This window comes from Ascaphus truei, chromosome 2, assembly GCF_040206685.1.
Source record: "Ascaphus truei isolate aAscTru1 chromosome 2, aAscTru1.hap1, whole genome shotgun sequence".
Taxonomy (NCBI): domain Eukaryota; kingdom Metazoa; phylum Chordata; class Amphibia; order Anura; family Ascaphidae; genus Ascaphus; species Ascaphus truei.
In genome coordinates, this window is record NC_134484.1 from 88,923,734 (window position 1) to 88,947,264 (window position 23,531).

Genomic DNA, 23,531 nt, shown 5'->3' on the forward strand with positions numbered 1-23,531 from the left:
CCTGCATCTCGGGAAGAAGAGGGTCCCCGGACCTGAAATCAACGCGGTTCAGCTCCGTAGAACAGACAGGTGTTTGGTCTGAGGAAGGGACTTTGTATCCTGAAACGTTACTACATAACGCTCTGATGCATTAATACATTTGGTAATCTTTTGATACCACCATATTTTGTGTGCTCCTTCTTTTTTCTCCTACTTTGCCAGTATTTAGGATCCAGCTTTGCGACGCCAGGATCAACGGAAGGTGAGCACCAAAAGCAATCACCTCGTTAAAATTTCTTTAAACAGTGGTGTGCCATTTATAATCCTTTTTGTTATGAATGATACATAGATATTATGTTAAGTATCTGGTTTAGAAGATTGGTGAATAGATATAGCATCAAACAGACCAACCTTTTAAACTCAAAACTTCTAACCCCACTCAGCAGGATCAGGACTTCATAAAAGAAGAACCTCAGGTGCCGAAAAGCACATTGAAGTCACATCATTTAGCCTTATCCCTACCAAACAAAGTGTTGATATAAGAGAAATAGAGAGGACAATAATTATCATAATCATTATATATATAATCTCTAAAGCTAAAATCAGGTCTCTGATGAAGTCGCTATAACCTAAGCGATTAAACGTGTAAGAGTGTGATGCCATTGGCTGTGCCAGGAGACTGCTGTATAGTTTTTTGTAACCACGGAGGGGAGCTGTGGAACTTGGAGGAGTGATATTGCTGTAGCCAGGGGACCTGTGTGACAACGCACAACACTTGAGATACCAGGCTGTAAAGCAGAAGGAGACACACATTCCCAGCCAGGAGATTTGGAGCCCCATACCGGAAGACGCACAATGGAGGACTGATGTTTACAACCAATGTGCATATTTTACTGAATTGTTGTAAGTGACCTGATTATACTGTAGCTTGTGATATTAAAACCTGAGACCCATTACACTATGGAGCCCGCGCTGTCCCTTTTTGTCTTTAAGAAGTATTGAGGAAGGTGGTTGATCCTGCGGATAGCTGCGTGTTGGAAATTCCAGTGTTTTTATTATTATTTTCAAGGTTTTCGTTTTTAATTTTATTTTTCGGCTGCATCTTTCCCTCCCCCTTTTTTTCTTATTGTGTCCATTTCCCCATACTGTCCAAATGTTTCCTTGTTTTATATGTTGTTTTTATGTTGGATTTATGTTTGTTTATAATTGGCAAAATCTATAATTATAACTATATATAGCCGTAGTGAGCTAAAGAGCCACGCATCAATGTGAATACCTGACGTGCAAGGAGATAGTGACTTCCTCAAAGTCACTAGGAGAGAGTTTCCCCTAATCACAGCTCCCACAAGGACTAGTACTGGAGAGGAAAAATATATTTAATATATTTTTGTTTTTCTGGTAATCTAAAGAAAATACTCATTCTATCTCACAGTAATGGTGTAAAGGTCCAATGGTTTTTACACATACAGTAGTAACTTAAACAGAAAAGGAATACATGGGCAAGCTGTCAATAGTAACACGTGTTATTGACAACAGTGTAGTGGAGTGCACCACGTCACCATTACATTATTATAATTAATTACCCGAATAAAGGGTGCCAACTATAAACAATAGAAACCATTTTCGAGATGTTTGAACCCTTGAGCCCGTTTTTATTATGCAGTGAAGTTGTCCACCCTATGCTTGGGAAGATTTAATCCTTAGTGAAATGAATGAAGTTTAAATAAATAACCAGCTATATAGAACAGAAGCCTCTGAGCAACACTGGCCTGGAATGAACAGCGATCTACTATTGGTTATGCTATGTGAATGTAATATATCATTGGATATACATATAAAAGATGTACTCTGAAAGTGAAAATAATGCATTGTGATAGGGAACACAAAGCCTGCATAGTATTCCTGAAGGTAAGTTATTAATATTTAAAAGTTAAGAAAAAGCAATTGGGCGCTGGGAGTGAGCAGTAATAAGCAGTCTAATCATACAGTCCAATCTGTCCACGTGTGTAACTTGGCTTCTTAAAGACTCTATAATACTTAGCAACATCAAGGGAAAGAACTATACCAATATCTGTACAGTTTTTTTATGGCTGTTTTATAAACTGTGATTTATTGAAGAGCTTTGCAAATGTATGTCCTGATGGCTAGCTATTAAAAGCACAACAGATATTACAGGATAATATTCAACTTTTACTTGCATCCAGTTATGTGTTCCTGGCTAAACGAAGAATTAATTTAGTAGTTTCAAAACTAGTGGTGATTAGTGTAGATTAATAAAGACAACATGAGATAACTTGCAAACATTGTTTATATACAATACAATGTATAATGTACTAATATTGGTTGAATTACAATGATTTATGCAATCAGAAAAACACAATGTAAATACAATTTGTACAAATATTATTGTGGCCACCGAATGTGGGATTGTGCCTTTAAGATATGAAAATTGTGCAACGCAGTTGCAATACATCACAATGACCTAATTATTTACTCCTACTAAGGGTTTTCTCCAAAAATAGGATTGCTGTGAAATTAATGCAAAACATGACAGCTGTGCTCTGAATTGTCTGTAGTGACACTTATCTCCAGAATGAAATTAATTCAGATTAATTCATTGCATTAAACTAGTTATTACCATGCAACAATATTTCTTTTAAAATTGCTTTTTGAGAGATCAGGTGCCTTTTAACACTTGTGTATAGAAAATCTATATTAGTTAGTGATTTTGCAAAGAAATAAACACATCACAGACACACCATTATGAAAAAATACTATAAAAAAAGACATACTGTATATATATATATATATATATATATATATATATATATATATATATGAAAAAAATATATATATACAGTATATATATATATATATATATGCAAATGTAAATACAACATTATGCTCATCTGCATGTCTTAGGCAGGTCTGCAACCCCGCCTTTCCCCATTATCACCCAGCACACAGCACTATATATATATATATATTTATATATATATATATTTAAGTGAAATAGTCACATAAGGTTCTGTAGCCCAACATCTATTTATGTGTTTAACCCTTTGAGTGCGTGAGGGGCCTAGGCACAGCGTGATCATGTGCTAGCAACAGTCCTTAACCCAGAAATGGAAAAGGAGTCCTCTACGATTTCCCGTCATTGCAGATTGCGTCCTGCGCTCCAGTGGAACACAGGACACTATCTAATCTTAAAAAAAAAAAAACACTCTGCGGCATGACACCTTGATGTAGTGACTAGGTTTTGGGACACCCAAAGGGCAATATTTAATATGGCCACTCACACTACGATGCACTGTGCTTGTACACTATAGATAGATATAACATTATATGGTCATTACCGTTATTATTATATCTCGGCATGTTACACAAATAGAACCATTAATTGCTAACCTCGACAGCACATATATATATATATATATATATATATATATATTAATATATTAGCACACACAATCACAGCAAGCTCAAACGCCCACACCCACCTAATCTTGACTATATGTAATGCCACACAGAGTGCCACTGGGCTGTGGCAGGTGAATATAACAAACGACAGGGGGTGCCCAGTGCTACATCCAAATGACAAAACATACATGGTAATTATTACAAGAAATAATGCTTCAGTACTAATAATAATGCTAACACAGAATAGGTGGCGCTAACTATATATATTGTAACCCTAATGCAGGTAGTACCCTTGCATAAGGGGCTGCCTAAACACTAAAACTGACCCCCTGGTCAGATAACAGAACAAGAAAAAAAAAAGGATAGTGTTAAAAAGGCGCCGGCAGGTAAAGGATATATTCACCAACAGGAAGAAACCGAATTGGATTCCAGACGGTAGAGATGTGCTTAAAGAAAATGTAGAAAACACAAAACATAGTATAATACTGTATGTATAAGAGACAAACAACATATACTAAACCACTAATACTAGAAAATATATAAAAAATATATATCAGCTGAGATCAGGGGTGATAGGAATTTTACAACATTTAATAAAATAGTTTAAAAACACTGGACATAAAAACATATACAAATAATATACACAATTAATTTATAACAATTTAAGGACAATTGGTATGGGACCAAGCTTCAACTACACCAAGTGGAGTGCCCACTCACCGGACGAAAATGGTATGCAAGCGGTGGATATATTTGAGAGTATCCCCTCTCTTTTCAGCTCACACAGCCACTGCACAGGAATCAGGGCCAAGATGATAGCTGCACACGCCAGACCGCGTGTGTTTCTCCCCTGGCTCTTGTTCCTCGTCGCAGCTGATGGTAGATGAAACGTAGCAATTGCGTGCTGCTCACACAGCTGTTACCACCGGATTCGGGGCCAGGATATCAGCTACACACGCCAAGCTGCGTGGGCTTACTTCTCCTCGGCGCTCCTTCCTACTTGTGGCTGGTGGCAGGTTCACCGCGGCAGATTCGCGATAGTTTTGAGTACAAGCTGATATAGCTGATTCGTCACGGCACGGGTAGCACCTCCAGGCGTAGTGGTTTGCGTCCCAACAATTTAACCCTACGCGTTTCGAGAGCGAGCTGCTCTCTTCCTCAGGGGTTCTAAAGATATGACCCATAGTGTCCTCTTTTATAGGAGTCCAATTAAGTCCGCAAATCACCCTAATTAGAATGTTGCACATGCGCATTCAATATTATGGGGAGACTGATGTCCGTTTGTCCACACATGCGCAGTGCAAGATAATAGCAGAAAAATAAATAAATAATACAAAGTTAAATTAACGATCTCAGCTGATGAAAAATTATAATAACAATAATGTGATACGTGCATATAGCAAATCTATACCCTATTTGTAAGCTTTATATATGTGACTATACTATAAACCTAACCTACTATGTGTGTGTACTATAATACATAATGTGATTAAATATTATGAAATATATTCTAGACTTGTGTATTTGGTGTGAATATTAATAATTAGAATTAAATATGTGAATAATATTAATCTGTGTGAAATATAAAACTTATAATATTAATAAATGAATTAACATATAATATACAGATATTTTTAATCAGTTTTGTTTGTGCTTAATTAATAATTAATTAAAGTGACATTATCTAAGTAAAAGAGGTGATAAATGGGTGAAAATATACAATGATTATTATTACATAAAATTATCCATTTTATTTGTGATACTAAAGTATTGGTGCTTACTAAGTGTATTTCATATTACATACATTTTTATTACACATACATATTATACATTTATACATGCATTACAATAATCCATTATAGAAGTTAAAATTCAGTATTAAGATTATCTGGAATCACAAGGTCTATATGATGAATTTTGTTGGCTCTACAACAACCATTAATATGAAAGAAAAGAGCAAAACTAAAATGGACAAATGACATTTAATATTAATTTACCAAAAAGGATTTTAGATTGAAGTCAACGTTGAGGCCTAGTGGGGATAGTGTCTTTAACTCGTATATCCAATAGGACTCACGTCTCCCCAGTTGGCTCACAGCGTTTCCTCCTCTCCAATTTGGAGTGATGGTTTCAATTGCCGTACATTTCAAACCAGTGGGATCTTGGTTGTGCACTTGCTGAAAATGATGCGATACGTTGTGCGTTGCTAACCCTCTCTTGATGTTATATATATGTTCATACCTGTATATGCGTCTTTGGACAGGTCTAGTGGTCATACCCACATATTGCAGACCACATGGACATTCCAATAGGTATATTACAAATGAACTTTTACAAGTGATGTGTTGTTGGATAATATAATTTTTGGATGTATTTTTAGATATATAGTTGGATGTTTTTTTGCTATATTTGCACGCAGTACACCTATGACATGGAAAATATCCTTTATTTGTTACTGTATTACGTAACAGTGCTACATCCAAATGACAAAACATACATGGTAATTATTACAAGAAATAATGCTTCAGTACTAATAATAATGCTAATACTAATAATAATAAAATATGTTTTTTTAGTTAGATATTTTGGCCAAAGCATCATTAGCTTGCACACCAAAAACGTCACCTCCCCCCTTTTAATGGTGGATCTTCTCATTTTTCTGCAGGTAAGGAATCTATTATGATTCTTCCCCCTCATACAGAGGTATAGGGAACAGAATGCAGTGTAGTGTAGGACTTGCACTTATTATGGTTTACCTTGACGATTCGGTGTGCAAGCTTTATGATGCTTTGGCCAAAAAATCTAACTAAAAAAACATATTTTATTATTATTAGCATTATTATTAGTACTGAAGCATTATTTCTTGTAATTATTACCATGTATGTTTTGTCATTTGGATGTAGCACTGGGCACCCCCTGTCGTTTGATATATAAATATATATATAATATATATATAAAAGCACCCGCACGTCAGAGACGATGGGGTGAGAGATGTACAGAATGGGGTGAGACGCAGATAATGGGGGTAGAGAGAGACGCACAGAATCGGTGGAAAGAGACGCACAGAATTGGGGGAGGAGAGACGCACAGAATGGGGGGGAGGAGAGACGTACAGAATGGGGGGGGAGAAGAGACGTACAGAATGGGGGGGAGGAGAGACGTACAGAATGGGGGGGAGGAAAGACGTACAGAATGGGGGGGAAGGGATGAACAGAATCGGGGAGAGAGACTCATACACATGGAATGGGGAGGGGGAGAGAAAGAATGGAAGGATGGGGGAGAGAGAATGGAAAGATTGGAGAGGGAGAGAGAATGGTGTGTGCTGTTGGTGATGTCAATTATTTTATAAATAATTTTTTTAATGTGTCCCTACCCCTTGATGACCGGGTGGCAGCTACCCCCACACTAGGGCCCAATGTACGGAACTTGTCTCAGTATTACTAATAAGGGGTAAACTACGCCCTAAGCCCAGTTCCCCAGCAAACTGGCTTCTCTGCCAAGGATCTCCAACTCCCTGTGTGACATGGACCTTGAACCTGTACACACACACACACACACAATGGTAAAAAAAAGTATGTGAACCCTTTGGGATTTTCACATATTTCAAACCTAAAATGTTATGAGATCTTAATCCATGCCCTAATAATAGATAAAGATAACCTGATCAAACAAATTACATAAAAACATGATAATTTTTCAATATTTATTTAACCACAAATATCCATGTGCGTACTGTATGTGAACCTTTAGATTCAGTACCTGGTGGCACCCCCTTGAGCAGCAATGACTTCAACTTAGCGTTTCCTGTAACTGCTGGTCAGTCTCTTACATCGGTTTTGAGGAAATGTTGCTCATTCCTCCTTACAGAACTGCTTTAACTCATAACTAACTTTCTGTTCAGCTTCGTATATGTATGTACAGTATATATAAATTCTTCAGCCCTTGTTGATCCACTGCTGGATGAAGTCCTCCCCAATAATCTTCCAGGTACTGCGGCTGCAAGCCTCTCTTCTCCACGTTGCTCCAACAACTTTTCTGATTTCATCCTCCCATGTTACTTTTGGTCTCCATTTTCGTCTTTTGGTCGCTTATCCCTGGGGGGCCCAAACTTTTTTCCCTGCGCCCCCCTGCAGGATGTCTTCCTCTCCGCGCGCCCCCCTTCCTCCTCCTCATCTTTATTCCCGACGTCTGGACGTCACGTTGCCGTCGCATGACCCTGCGGCATCATTTGACGCCGCGTTGCCATGGCGATGCGTCTCCAGATGCCGGCTGAATCAAGGTAAGTAGGTTTACAGAGGCCCTGCAGCTCCCCCGGCACTTAATTTAAGTGCCTTCTGGAATCGCGCAGGGCCTCTGTAAACCCCACGCCCCCCATCGTTAATCTCATGTCCCCCACTTTGCGCACTGCTGGCTTATCCAATTAAGTACCATCATTATGAATTTTTGCCCATTTTAATTTCTTTATACGTATGATCAGGTCACAGACTTTTGCTTGATTTCGAACCCATTCATTATTTTTCCTGTCTCTTCGGGGAATACCCAGCATACATCTCTCCATAAGTCTTTGCGTTGTCTAAGGGGTTTGAATTATCTTCACATTGAGGGTCCAAGTTTCACATCTATACGTGAATAGGGGCAGAATACACTGGTGGAAATCCTTCTTCTTGAGGCACAGTGAATGATTCCCTTGAAATATTGTCTTGTTTCTTCCAAATGTGCTACATCTCATCTTTATTCTCCTTTCCATTGTTATTTGACCGGCCAAGATAAACATAGTCTTCGACTTCTACTAGTTCTTTTCCATTTATTTCAATCTTTGAGCCTTGACACATTTGTTGATCATCACTTAGGTCTTGCTGAGATTCATACAGTATGGAGGCTCACAGACTGCTTAGGCGAGTTCTCCAATTTTTTGGCCTTCTGGAAAAATAACAATGTCATCTGCAAATCGTAGGTGATTCAAGTATTCAGTATTAAGCTTTTGTTATATTCAATAGTCTTCTTCACCATATCACAGGCACATTTACTTGTATCTTCAGTTATACATTTGCGGATTGCCTTGCACAGCTCTGCATAATAAATTATTATTCTTGTGTTTTGGGATTGCTTCATTTCTTGTCATCTAAGCATACATTTTTTTGTCCTATCAGATATTTTCTTACCCTATTTTTTGTTAGCAATTCTTTCAGTTATTTCTGTTCTTGATTCATGGTTGATTAGATTCATTTTTCCTCTCAATCTATTGTCTTGTTGCAGTTAAAAAGCTTTGATAACATTGTTTCTCTGTCGCAATGCCTTGCTGATCCTCATCGTGGTTGTATCTTCATGTAATCTAATGGTTGATGTGGCATTCTTGAAAATGTTCTTTATAATATCAATGTACTTTGAACATTTTGTCTTCTTACTGCATGTAGGACCACTGAGGTGTAGACAGAATCCAATACTTTTTCGTAATCACCGAATCCCAAACCGTGTGGTAGATTGTATTAATTACTTCGGGAAATCCCTTCTTGTACGGCTTGGATGTGGTCCATTGTATCTACTGCTAAATCCCCTCTTGTTCTCTAGGCTGGGCAAAGTTCAGGGTTTACTAAAGCCTATTAGTGAGTATCTTCATGAAAATCTTAAAAAAGTGATTGGAAGTAGACTGGTCTGAAGTTCTTGAGAGTTCTTAAGGTCTTCTTTGCCTCGTTTCTTGTGGATGAGGATAACTATGGCATAACACCATTGCTCTGGAATTTTCCTCTTCCTCAAGAAGCATTTTAAGAGCTTTGCAAGGATTTATTCTACTTCTTCCCCCATTACTTTCAAGATTCAAGTTGTAATTCCATCATCCATGGGAGCCTTCCCAGTCTTCCTGAAATGTATTGCTTTTGCAACATATTCAGGAAGGACGCATGGTACATTATTGGTAGTTTCTTCTCGCTTCTTCTCTACTGGATTATGCCCTGTATTATCTGCGTTCACGTACAATTTAATGTAGAAGTCCTCAACTCTCTTTATGATAAGTGCACCGTCACCTTGTTTGAGTGCAATATTTAGCTTCTTCCCAGCCATACGCCGCTGCTTTTTGTTTTCTTAAAGCTTTTGTTATCTTCAATAGGCTTCGCCACCATATCACAGTTACATTTACTTAATTCTTCAGTTATACATTTGCAGATTGTTTTACAAAGCTCTGCATAATTAATTCTTATTCAAGCTCAATGAGGCCTTCATCCATTCTTCTAACTTTATTAAGGCCCACAACATAATTTATGTTCTTCCAGTGTGTGTGTGTGTATATATATATATATATATATATATATATATATATATATATATATATATATATATATATATATATATATGAGAAGGCAGTTGGCACACTACTAACCAGGCAAAAACAGATGCTTATCCCATATGAATAGAATAAAATGTATATTTACCAGATTGGGGACCAGCAAAAAAAGAGACAGCACACTGCATGTAGTCTTCAGAAAAAAAACTGTATTGAATCACAGGGCACTGCAACCAACGTTTCGGTCACCCAAAGGGACCTTCATCAGGGTTGTGCTTCTCTCTCTCTCTCTCTATATATATATATATATATATGTATATATGTATATATATATATATATATATATATATATATATATATATATATATATAATTAATATATGCTTTACTCGAGTCAGTGATCGTCCAATGGCAAACTGAACACCAACCAATTGGGCAACTGCAGTGATAGCAAACCGTTTTTTTTCCAGTACATTAGAGATGATGCCTTTGTTTAGGTAACATTTAACTTGCATGTACTGTAACTGCATTATAAATTGTTCATATAAAGAATATCATGCTTGCCATTGTATTATTTTTTTGCTGGGGTTATGATTTATTCATTTGTTGGAAAATAAGACAATGGAGACAAATGGCATACAAAAAAATATCTGATAGCACTAGAAAATGTATAATAATGTCCACTAGCTCATTACAAATGAAATGTAAAACATGTCTCTTCTATAATTTTCCACTAGTCTTAACCCAAGAGTCAATAGAACTATAAACTATATAAACTATAACTATAAACAATAGAACATTTAAAAACTTTAACCCACAACAGTTTCTGGATGACCTTACCAACTGCCCATGGCACAGAATCGATTTAATTACCGACCCCGATTCTGTGCTCAACTATTTCCAATCCGAGTTCTTAAAACTCTGCGATACCCATGCTCCACTACGCAAAATAAGGGTACGGGGGGCCCACCTTCCATGGGTTACACCTGACCTTATAGCACTCTACCAGTTCAGGGATGCCTTGTGGAAAAGCTACAAAGTAACTGGCACTACCAAGGATCTCAATCACTACAGATGCATGCGGAACATGTGCACAAGGCAAACAAGGCATGCAAAAGCACAATATTACTCTGACAATCTCCACCAAAATACATCAAACCCAGCTAACTTCTGGAAGGTTATCAACAATATATTCCAGCCTCCTAACCATCAACAACCAAGTAATATCACTAAGGGGGATATTACTCTGACAAACCCCACTGACATTGCAAATGCATTCAATGATTACTTTGTGGGGTGTGCCACTAACTTATTAGCGAAACGCAGCACAAACCCCAAACATGAATCTCATCCTGGGAGTATCCCTACAGTCCCACCCCCTCCCAACACTGCCCACAATTTTCAATTTAGCCCAGAATCTGAAGAGGAGATTACACAAGCGCTCCTCAAACTAAAACAAAGCAGCCAATGTGGACCCGACTTACTACAATCTAGGTTCCTACGACTTGGTGCCCCAGCCATTGCCAAACCAATTGCGTCCATAGTCAACTCTATCCTGTCTGCAGGCAATATCCCTAAGACCGGGAAAACTGCCAGAGTTGTCCCAATCTTCAAAAGTGGGGACAGAAACACTGTCTCAAACTACAGGCCAATCTCACTTCTCACAATTCTATCCAAAGTAATGGAAAAAGGTGTCCACTCCCAATTAAGCGATTTCTACACCAAGACAAATTTCCCTAGCCAATTCCAGGCTGGGTTTCGTCCCAAACACTCCACCGTAACTACCCTGCTAAAAGTTTGCAATGAAATCCAGTGTGGAATGGAACGGGGACAACTCACTGGTGCAGTATTCCTAGATTTTGCAAAGGCTTTTGACACAGTTGATCATGCTATCCTGCTTAACAAACTCCAGAGCTCTGGAATAGGGAAACATGCTTTAAACTGGTTTCAGTCCTACCTATCAGGAAGATCCCAACATGTGTCCATCTCAGGCTCTAACTCCAACCCCCTGGATATCACCTGTGGTGTCCCGCAAGGCTCTGTTCTGGGGCCCCTACTCTTCTCAGTGTTCATTAATGATCTTCCCACAGCTTGTAAGGAAGCCTCAATACACATGTATGCAGATGACACAATCCTATATGCACACAGCCATAGCCTCTCTGACCTACAACACATACTTCAGTCTGGCTTTTTGAGACTCAAAAACTGGATTTCCCAAAACAAACTGTTTTTAAACACTGACAAGACTGTAACAATGGTATTTGGGACCAAGACTAAATTTGTAAAGATTCCAGTGACTGAGCTCCTGATTAGAACCAACGCTAACACCACCCTAACACCTGTCACTAGTTTTAAATACCTGGGCTTATGGTTTGACTCCCACTTAACATTCGGGATGCACATTGATACCCTGACAACCAAGACCTATGCCAAACTAGGGGTACTTTACAGGAACAAATCCTCCCTAAGTCTCCTGGTCAGAAAGCGTATCGCACAGCAGATGCTAATGCCAATTATTAACTATGGAGACATAGTATATGGCTCGGCTCCTCAAACCCACCTTAGCAAACTTGACACCCTCCACAATTCAATTTGTCGTTTTGTTCTCCAATGCAACTACAACACACATAACTGCGAAATGCTCAAAGAACTAGATTGGTCATCACTAGAGTCTAGGCGCAAAGTTCACCTTTCCTGTCTCACCTTAAATACTTTCTGGGCAAGCTACCCAGCTACCTGAACAAGCTCCTCACCCCTACCACATACAGCACCTATCACCTGAGATCAGACTCCAAAAGACTGTTCATGTCCCAAGGCTCAACAAAGTATCCGGACGTTCCTCCTTCTCCTTCCGTGCACCCCAAAACTGGAACAACCTACCAGAGACTCTCATATCCACCACCAGCTTAAGTTCTTTCAAATCTAAGGCTGTCTCACACTTTAATCTGGTCTGTAACTGTTTCATACGCTCATAATATATATTTTCTTTAACTGTGCACGCAATGTCTTGTATATAATGTATACCTTGTTCATTTATGTAACTGTACTTGTATTATTTGTTTTACTCTTGTGCCCAGGACATACTTGAAAACGAGAGGTAACTCTCAATGTATTACTTCCTGGTAAAATATTTTATAAATAAATAAACATGGGGAATAATAGAGGTATTTGGCTTATGATCTGATAAGTTAAATATAAAATATTGAAATTAACCAATAAACATAATGGGTTAAGTATGTTTTTATAAATAAAAGGTTATTTGACTTTATTTCATTTCTGTTTTTTTAGAAAAGCTTTGCAAAAACACATACATGGAAAAGAAAAATATATATATAGGATATTTTATGTTGAAAGCCGATGGAAACCTATTTAATGTATCACACAGTTTCAAATTCTGATTCTTTGCCACAATGAATGTATAGCTGCTGGCAGCCATATTAGGACACAGCTGTGCAGAAAATGATTCAGCCTCCATATGCTGCTGCTGCTACTGCAAACACTATATATTCATATATATGAATGGTGAACATACCATTATTCAATGTCCCAGAAGAAAATGAAAGTCTGTGTTTTCAACTATGTATTCTTCTTCTGGAATGATTTATTTTCATTTTAACTCCCACATCACTTTACCAGACTAGATTTTGTTTAAATACACACACTGTATGAAGAAAATAAATATATATATATATATATATATATATACATACATACACACAATTTGCTTATATACATATAAATCGCATATACAGTACGCAGTATATAGATAAGTTAATTGTAAATTAGCAAGCAAAGAGCAGAACCAGATACATCTAATCTGTTATAAATATCAGATACATTCAAGAGTTTCGTGGAAACCTTCCGCCTTCTGCATTATTTAATATAAAATAGATACTCTCAAGAACTTCTAATTGCTTAGAAAAAAATGAAGACATTAAAAAGCTGAGAATGTCAGTGACCTGTTTTAATACATTTACAAGCTTAATTATTCTGAAGTGTGTATAAAAAAAAGCATTCGGTGCATTCCAAGAAGATGCATATTGCATAGACGCAAAATACATATTGCATCTATAACAGGGCACATAAAAGTCAAAAGGTCATTATGTTTCTATTTTACATATTCTCATGCAAAATGTGATAGTCCTTATTGATGGACAATGTCATAAAGCCATCACTATGTTTATAGACATTTAATTGAAGACAGCATAAAACGATAAACTAAGAAACATGCATGGTTGACTCCTCCAATTCAAACCATAAATCATACTGATGTTCAGACAAGTCGCCCAGACACAAATTCAGATGATAGATGAACCATTTAACTTTGATTTTTGAAAGCAATGAGCTTGCTAGCAATACCTCACACTGACTAATACCACATATGGTCATACAAGAACTCATCTAAAATCCATTTTTCCCTTGTGTGGATGCTAAAATTATCTTCTAAATGATCATTATTAAAAGTATGCTGTGTGTAACATCTTCCTAATGTGCATAGCTAGATTCAAAGACTATTTGCCTCAGTAAGCAATGATTTTATCACTATTTCTAATCTGAAATGAAGGGCTCTTAAAATCTAGATGAAAAGAATGAGGTAATCTTGAAAATTAATTTATGGAATGCATTATGTTGTAGCAAAGTTAATCGAACAATTCAGGAAGGAAAACCTTGTGCATATTTTCTCTAAATATGGTATAAAATATTAAACCAATCCCTTTCATAACTCCTTTAGCAGATTTTCTGCAAATCTTACTTACAATCAGGTTCACTTTATAGAGCGTATATAACATTATTCAAATTTAAAGTAATTGAATAACCTGATATACAGTACAATATAAATTACACAATTATTTGAAATTATGATTCCACAGGAAAGGGGATACTGTATTAAATGGGGATGATTTTCAATGTTATTTTAAGTATGCATACTACAGTATACACTCACTGCAGAAATACTAATAGATGCATGGAAATTTCACAGCAGTAACCCAATTCACACAGGCATTGCATAGTAGAAGAATCGTAGTTTAAAGGGGGAAAAAAAAAGAAGAAAACTCACACATCAAGTAGAACTCAATCAACAGTAAATAGATAATGGAGAAGACACCGTGGGAAAATAATCCTAATCTTCTAGTATAATGTTCTTGAAGTGTTAAAAGATTTTCCTATTATCGTTTAAAATCTTCCTGGTTAAGGGTAATCCCCCCATCCCCCTTTTTTTTAAGTATACGTTGTTTAATATTCTCATTATTACGTAAATGAAGTCAAGACAATAGAAAACATACGATAAAACGTATTACGTGTACATAAGTGTCCATAATATGTATTAGCTATGAGTGATACATTAGTTAAAATGCCATTCTTTGTAGTCATTTCCTATTGCACGGTTACAAAGATTATCTTCTAAATAATTATTAAAAATATACTGTGTGAAGATCTTAATTTGCATAGATGTATTGTAAGGATATTTCCCTCAGCAAATAATGATTTTACCAAATCTGATTTAGAAAGGGCAAAGAATAAACTAATTTTGAAGAGTCTTTTATGGAATTAATTATCTTTTATAATAATATGAAGCATGAAAGGAGGAGTTAAGAAAAACAGATGTTGGAGCTGCAACTGAACTAGCCATGGAGAAAACTTAAGACCTCCCTGGATCAAGATTTCAAAACTTAAAAGTAAAAAATATTACATTTAAAGAAAAGTTGATCGTGACAATGCAGACTAGGCTGCTTTCAAAATAAAAACTTTTTATAAATAAATTATATTTTTAAATTAAGTGTCCACTTAACGTGAATCTCCCACCTTTTAAGTTCACTGGAAGAGTTATACCTTCTATAAATGCTATATTTTTAATCTCACATTAAAGTAGAAACTCCAGAAAATTAGATCTGGATGAGACTAAACAGCAAGGAAGGAGGGCCGAGACTCCACAAAATCGAGACTATCTGTTAAATCTTGACTTTAGTCTCAATGTAAGTCAAATCAGTTTAGACTAAGCCACAATGAAATATATTAGTGCTTTATAAAGGAATAAAAATGCTAGTTGCTCAGTTTGTCTTAAAATGATTTTACTTTTAAACTACCACATACACAGTGCATTAGAAAAAAGAAATACAGCCGACGTTAAAGTTGGGGATAAAAATAATAGCAAAAAAATAAACCTAGGTACAGCTAAACCCTGTTATAACGCGGTCCTCGGGGTCCACAGAATGAGACCACGTTATAACATTTTGCCGTGCGAGAACTTACCGGCATCTGCAGCTCTCTCCTCTCTGCTTCATCAGGCTGCGTCCACTTGCGTGGCACTTACATACATTTTCTAGCGCAGAGGATGGTCACATGACACAAACACACACCATGTGGGAATTTTGTAACATTTTTTTTAAACATTCAATGCTTTATTGCTAACGAACACACACACACACACACACACACACACACACACACACACACACACACACACACACACACACACACACACACACACACATACACACACACCATGTGGGAATTGAACATGAATACATTTTATATAATACACATGCAGGAATAGAACCCAGGACGTTTCATATGCTAGTACCAATTCCCTATATGCTACGCCAAAGGGTTGGTGTGATAAAACAGACTATAAATATACTTAACATCTACAGCACAGTGCACTGGACTATATGTTAAGTTTTTTTAGAGTCTGTGACATCACACAAACCCTGTGGCTTGCAGGTAGAGAATTGGTACTAGCATATGAAAGGTCCTGTGTTCGATTCCTTGAATTGTGTACCTAAATTGGAATCTGGTTCCTGAGAGTGCCAGGCCTCTGCTGTGTCAAATTTGTTAGGAGACTGGAGGATTCGTGACAATGTAAAAGCCATGTGCTTCGATGCAACACTGGGCATAGAAATGGAGCATGTGTACTCTTGCAACAGAAGCTTGAAAAGGATCTCTTGTATTTAGCATTACGTCACCATGTGCTGGAAATTGTGTTGGAAGGTGTTTTTAGCAAATGCATGGGACTGGCATCTGGTCCACAAGTAACAATTTTCAAACGTTTCAATCAGTCATTGGTCAAAATTTATAAAACCCAGTTTGAAAATTGAATCACCTGTGAAAGAGCTGTGGTTGCTGTGAATCCTGAAAATGATGTTATTTTGGCCTTAGCATTTAGTCAGCTTCAATTGCAACAAACCAGAGATGATTATCGAGGAATTCCTTGAACTGCCAATTATTTTCCTTGGCAAAATTCCACCCCAAGGAGTGTGATTTAGGACACCTGAGGCATTTCACCATGCAAGATGGACGAGCAAAGGCTTGTATGCTTTCAAACTATGGATGTTTAGAAGCCAGTTCAAGCTTTCCATACCAGAAAAAAGAAGGCTTTGTGATATATGCATTTTCATTGTACTTGACCGCATGGTTTACTGCAAATCTCCATGTTTCTTCTCCAAAGAATGACCTAAAATTACTTCAAGAAAGAGGTGCCTATGAAACTATAAACAAGCCAATCCATAAAATCACAAAAGAATGCCTATCGCTCTCCAAGTACAAACAGAGAAATGTAACCTCCCATGGTGCATAAGGGAATATGGTATACTGCTATACGATAAAATGTTCAGAACTAGACTCCTGGCCAAAAAAGAATCCCAAAGTTGCACTCTGTGGGGGCAAAATCAAGTGGGATAAAATATATAGTCCCTAGGTGAACAACCTAATAAATGCCGATTGACGCAAAACAATAAAATTTTATTCAAACTTGATAGTAATCAGGATATAACAGGGGGTGTGTAGGGAACATATACAAGTGTACTAAAATATAGGTGGTAGTGATGCTGTGTAACAGAGTTATAAGGCTTCTCCTAAGCCCATGCTAGGTAAACTTTTCACGGTGGGAGCATTGATCCCTAGATGCAAAACATATGCAGTAGAATATGTCTATAAGCATATCTAAGTCTCCTAAAACTGAACTCCTGTTAGCTAATCCGTGAGAAAACAGTTGTCCCTTAATCACATGGTCAGCTGACCTGTATAGCAACAAATTGAATGTAGATACAGATGAACTAATATCAGGCACTGTAAGGCACTATATAAAGTGTAACATGTATTCTTTGCTACTATCCTGACACACTGCCATGTATACAAGCCTAAGCTAATAAAAGACACTTGACGATTCTTTGTGTTAATACAGAGTAAGTGTGGAGCTGTAATGTTACTGAAAAGCAGGATAGAGGCAGCATGCCATCTGTGTGTAAACAGTACAAAATAGTAAGACAAAACCGCTCCCTTACTTATTGTCTGATCCTGAATCCCATCGGGTACTGTAGTGCCGACGATTATTCTAAAACAAACCTGGGGCAATCTCCAAAAAGACCCAGGAACATGCTGGGTATATGCTGGGTACATGCTGGGTACATGCTGCAACATTCCACACATTTCTGCAGACAGACTAATGGCCCATCGGATTAACAGCGGGGGTTCCTGGCCGTCCCATTCAAACTGAATGGAACTTCCAGGAACCCCTGCTGTGTTAATCCGATGGGCCATTAGCCTCTGCAGAAATGTCACTGAAATGTACCCAGCATGTAAACTGGCTAGTTTAAGGGAAGTTTAAGCACGCTTTAGAATACTCGTTGGCTTGTCTTTAACTCAACGGGGTACAGACAACCAAAAAAATGCCCTTAGTGTGACCGAGTTAATGTACATAACAGTGTTAGGGTAAACCAACACTTGCAAACATACTAGCAGGATAAACGAAATAGGGACCCCTCCATCAGGGTGGGGACGTCGGTGGTGGTGACTTGCTGTGTTACGGGCGGCTGCGAGCTTCCTGCCTGGACACGAGACTGGATTACGGGTTGTATAGCATTGGTGTTCATACACCCTTTTTCTATTCTGTTGCACAACTTGAAGCAAGTACTGTTTTTGGTCTTCGTCAGCAGTTACAATGCTATTACATCAGAAAAAAATGGGTATATGGCACACAGCCAAAGAGAGTGGGTCAGAATAGAATATAAAACATTATATATACCATGCTGTGCTATAAAGCTGTGTTAACAGCAAGCATTAGCTTATATGGGCTCCATGTAACAATGGTTTTTCAGACAAAAGGTGACACATTGTGTGCTCATTTGCATGTAATTTCCCAGAATCCCTTGCTGCAGTGGAAGCACTGTATGCTGGGGATAAAGGTGAAAGGCAGGGTTGCAGACCTGCCTAATTATTTATAATATTTATTATAATATTTATATATATTATATATATATATATATATATATATATATATATATATATATATATATATTAAATAAAGTCAGTCAGCACTCCAGAAGCAATTGATATTGGTAGGTGCAGGTCCCATACAGAAAGATAAAGTAACAATACCGTGTTTGGATCCACGAAATCACGAGACAGCACACAAGGGTTTGAGAACAAAAGTTGTATTTTTTTTTAAAAAGGCACGGTACATCCAATGTTTCGATCCTTGGAGCGTGACCTTCCTCAGGGTGGTGCAGTGGGGAAGTGGCACTACATGCAGCTTTATATACCCCCTAATCATCCATGTGACACAGCAATTAAACAATGAAAAAAATCAAACAGCCAGCTCCCAATCCCTGACAGCTGGTAGAATCACGCCAAAAATAGCTCCTGTAATGCATTCAAATTAGTTGCAGGGGCCATCTTGGATTCGGAGATTCGTCGGCCATTGAAATACTGTAATGTGCTTGCGCAAGCTCCTGGTAGGCATGTGTATGTTGAATTGTTGCAACCTCATCTAGCATCTCGCATCTATATGGGTTGCGGTGCATGAGTAGCTGTGTACTCCATTGCGGTGGCAGCATGCTCATGCACTCTGTGCGCTTCTGGATAGATTCTCCTGAGGGAGCGTCCCTGGCTGCTAAACAACGATACCGCTGTCAAATGAAAGCAAAACGAAGGCAGAGGCAAATATGTGAGTCCTGGGGGAGTCCCTGGGATGGGGCTAGAGGGCAAGAATAGGAGACACAGCCCATGAACAAAGTGACAATGGTGAATGGGGGAACACAAAACATGTAACACATGATGATGCAGGAAAGAAGTAGTTTGCTATTTAGTCCATTGAAAGTACATAAACACAGGTGTTGAGCAGGATACTAGTAAGAGAACTCATCATAGTGTAGTCCATCTTTGGTAGCTACCATAGATGGACTACACTATGACTAGTTCTCTTACCAGTATCCTGCTCAACACCTGTGTTTATGTACTTTCAATGGACTATATAGCAAACTGTGTTACATGTTTTGTGTCCAGGAATGTGAGGGAAAGTGATCAGAAGAAGCTGCAAGGGGTTTGGAGAATAGGGAATGCACTTTGTTAATATCTTAGCACTGTGTGTTTCGAATTGTTGTTATTGCTTATATGGAGTGTACAGTTACAACGACAAGTTTTGTTTTTTCCGCTTCTTTTTTTTTTATACAGGATTGAAGCACGGTTCTCTGGAACTGATACCCATTCATTTAAGCTCTGGGGACCCCCTTCTTCCGGAGATATTTACCTCCGGATTAGGTGCCGGTAACCACTCCAGGGTTCACATTATGGCCATTTTTTTTAAAGCTCCCACGGCTGTGACGTCACCCAGTGCGGCTTCCTATTGACTCATGGGATGTGGGAGCTTTAAACTGCAGAAAACTGCAGGAGATACTGGCACCCCCTTCGGAGGCAAGTATCTCTGGAAGCAGAGGGTCCCAGAGCTGAAATGAACAGGGGTTCAGCTCCAGAGACCACCTGCTTCAATCTTGTATTAAAAAAAAAAAAAACAACACGGACTGCTCCTTTAAAAAAGCCAAAGATTTGAAATAAAAAAAATACAAACTTATCACAAGATAACGAAACGTTAAGAGTTCTCCATGATATACGTGTCAAAAGTTTGGAAACACAGTTTGTAGTTTTGGTTCTGTGTTTATCAACAAATCACAGATCAGGTCATCTGACATTAAGTGGCTTACTTTTGGAACAAGTGGTTACAGAGTTACAAAAACCCGAGCCCCAGAGAAGATCTGACGAATAATAAAATCAATAAAAGAAAATGAATTTAATACATTACATCCATTTGAACCCCCTGATCTTTATAAACTGGTAGCTTCGTACAGCAATCTTTCAAAAGAGGCTTTACATGTTTTCCTACCTCTTTCTTTGTCATGTTTCGTTCCTGCATGGCCACAATAAGATCAGCTTGCACCCCTGCTTGTTCCTTTTTGGTATCATCCAGCTGTAATGAATGAAAGAGCAGTGATATTTAGATGGATGAGTTGTGTGCCAGGAAGAGAAAACTACCAAACAAGGACCTAGAGCGATCCCCTGTCTTCACATGCTTGATTTCATTCCTTAATTAGAGTCATTAATCAATAGGTATGAGATATAAGGCTTTAGAAGGGCTTGGTGACACGACACCTTGCCACCTGTCAAAATTACAGCTTTCTGCTCATGCACCATCCCTCAAATAGTTATTTTCTGCAAGCTTGGCTGCATCCCACAATTTATTATTTACTGTATAGTTCTATCCCAGTGCAATGTCAAAATAAACCTTTGATGATAAGAAATGGTTTACATGGAATGGTTAAAACCTTAAAAATGAACTTCTGAATTCACAAGTGGAAGCATTCAAGAAAATTCATATGTTTTTTTTCGTAACATTTTTTCATTACTTTTTTTTCTCTCGCAATAGCATGGTACAAACTAATTTAACACTATTACTGCTTGAAAGAGCAAAGCTTCCCATGAAACTGTTCTTTAGACGAGCAGGAAGACAGATTCATTATCTGCACTACTGCAAATACATATACAAAGAGAATGACTATATATATATATATATATATATATATATATATATACTGTACATACTGTATAACAATGCAAAATTTGAATTAAGTAAGGAATTGACTGAAAGTGAACTACTGTTACCCTTGAAAGCTGTCATAAACCACAGTCAAGTATCTAATTAACAACTAATACAAATATAATACATTTAGAATTGTTCACACCAAAATGTGTAATACTTAAATATACTCACAATTATTATAAAGTAACATAATAATAGTAATGATCATTTATTATGTATATGTAAAAAAAAATCAGTTTACTTTAGGATTATGGACCATATTTACTGAGCAGTCTTCTGCCATAAGGCTCCTTCCGACACTTGTCACCTTACAGCCCATTCAAGTCAATAGGCTGCAAGGAGTGTTCCAACTCTCCAGGAATGTGCTTTCTGGCATGAGAGAACTTACTAAATATGTCTTTTAAGCTCAAATGTAACCATGTATCCTGTATTTACAATAAAATTACATAACAAATCTGTTCTGTAGTTCTGATAGATAACAGTGGTACATTTAAGCCCATGACTTTGGCGTAATTGTATACGATGTAGAGAAGACCAAACTTAGTTTCCAAATGTTTAATCAATGCATTTGTCCTGTTTTGAGTATCAGATAAATATTCATCTTTCCTAAGACAAATTATTTAGTTCATAAGACTATATGAAACAGTAGTTGCATAGTAGTTGCATAGTATATATAAATATATATATTACATATATTACATAAATACATTTGCATGCCCCGGGCGAGTGGATTTAACATCGTGGCGAGTTCCTATTGGCCCAAGCAGCACACGTGTGGTACTAGGTGGCGAGTAGATTTTTTGGTGATTTGTCGACCACTGTATATATATATATATATATATATACATATATATTTTTTGTCACTGCTTTGGTGGTATCGTAGAATGTAACATTAAATAAGTTCAGTGACTATACCTTCCCTCCCCTACAGAAGGTCCAACCAGCCACCACAGAAAGCTGATACTAGTCATACACTGTAGACAGGACAGAGTTCGCAAAAGGAAGCACCTCTGGTACCCTTTGGGACCAGGGGGAATGGGCCGATGAAGAGATAATCACTCGAAACATAACCCCCCCCCCCCCCCCGAGCTTGCTTTGTTCTCTCCAATTTGTGTATTTCCTTATGTTTCATGTTTTTTTCCCCTTCTCTTTCTTTTCCCTTCACCCCTCACTTTGAGACTTTTCCCAATGTGACACTGTTTTTTGCTTACACATTTGCTTACATTTTTGCTGTAATTCCGGTCTGTTGTTAGTGTCATTAAACATATTCACCTTTATGACAATTGTATTCATTAGTAAATTTAGCCATTAGACAGAGAGTGCTTATACGTACAGTACATAGGTGACTTGATATGACCAATTTATTTCAATGTTAGTGACCACGGAGAACAGGGAGGATGGTGATAAGGACAAGGACAGCCTTCATCCTGGCAGGGGTAAGTACAATTTTAATTTACTTTATGCTGGCGGTTTTATTTTTAATATGCAAATGTGATATTATCCAGATGTACTGCTGTAAAGTGTTATTTACATTAATGGTGCTATATAAAGACATATATACATGCATGCATGCATGCATATCTGGATAATAGGAATTGTGCTTATTACAGGGGGTGTTGGGAAGTATTTTTTTTATTTTATGTATTGCACTGTAATGGTTTTATGAATGGGGGAAAGCGCTATTATCCATCTTTGGCTAATAGACCTTTTGCCCATTCCTGTGTGGTGGTGTTGGTAGAGTGGGTGGGTGCAGGGGGTAGTTGCTCTGGTTGGGTGTTGAGACTTTGCGGGAGCATAGCGCGACGGGTTAACCCCTTCATTAACTTCACGGCTGTAACTGCTAAGGTAATGAAGGGGTTGTTTCTACTGAAACCCGTCCGCAAAGCCAAAACACCCACCCTGGGGCAACTACCACTTTCACCCACCCACTGTACCAACAACAAATCAGTTCCTGCCATTTAACCTTTTCATTACCTTAGCGGTTAGA

At 37.7% G+C, this 23,531-nt stretch overlaps 1 protein-coding gene across 4 annotated transcripts in view; it reads right to left on the reverse strand.

Moving 5' to 3' along the window:
* The window catches only part of LOC142482964 (uncharacterized), a 760,779-nt gene that overhangs the window by 528,009 nt on the left and 209,239 nt on the right, over positions 1-23,531 (reverse strand). For all 4 annotated transcript variants that reach the window (XM_075583088.1, XM_075583087.1, XM_075583086.1 and 1 more), the window contains one exon: positions 20,831-20,914. In XM_075583088.1, coding sequence (XP_075439203.1) covers positions 20,831-20,914 — 84 coding nt within the window. The remainder of the gene's footprint in view (positions 1-20,830; positions 20,915-23,531) is intronic.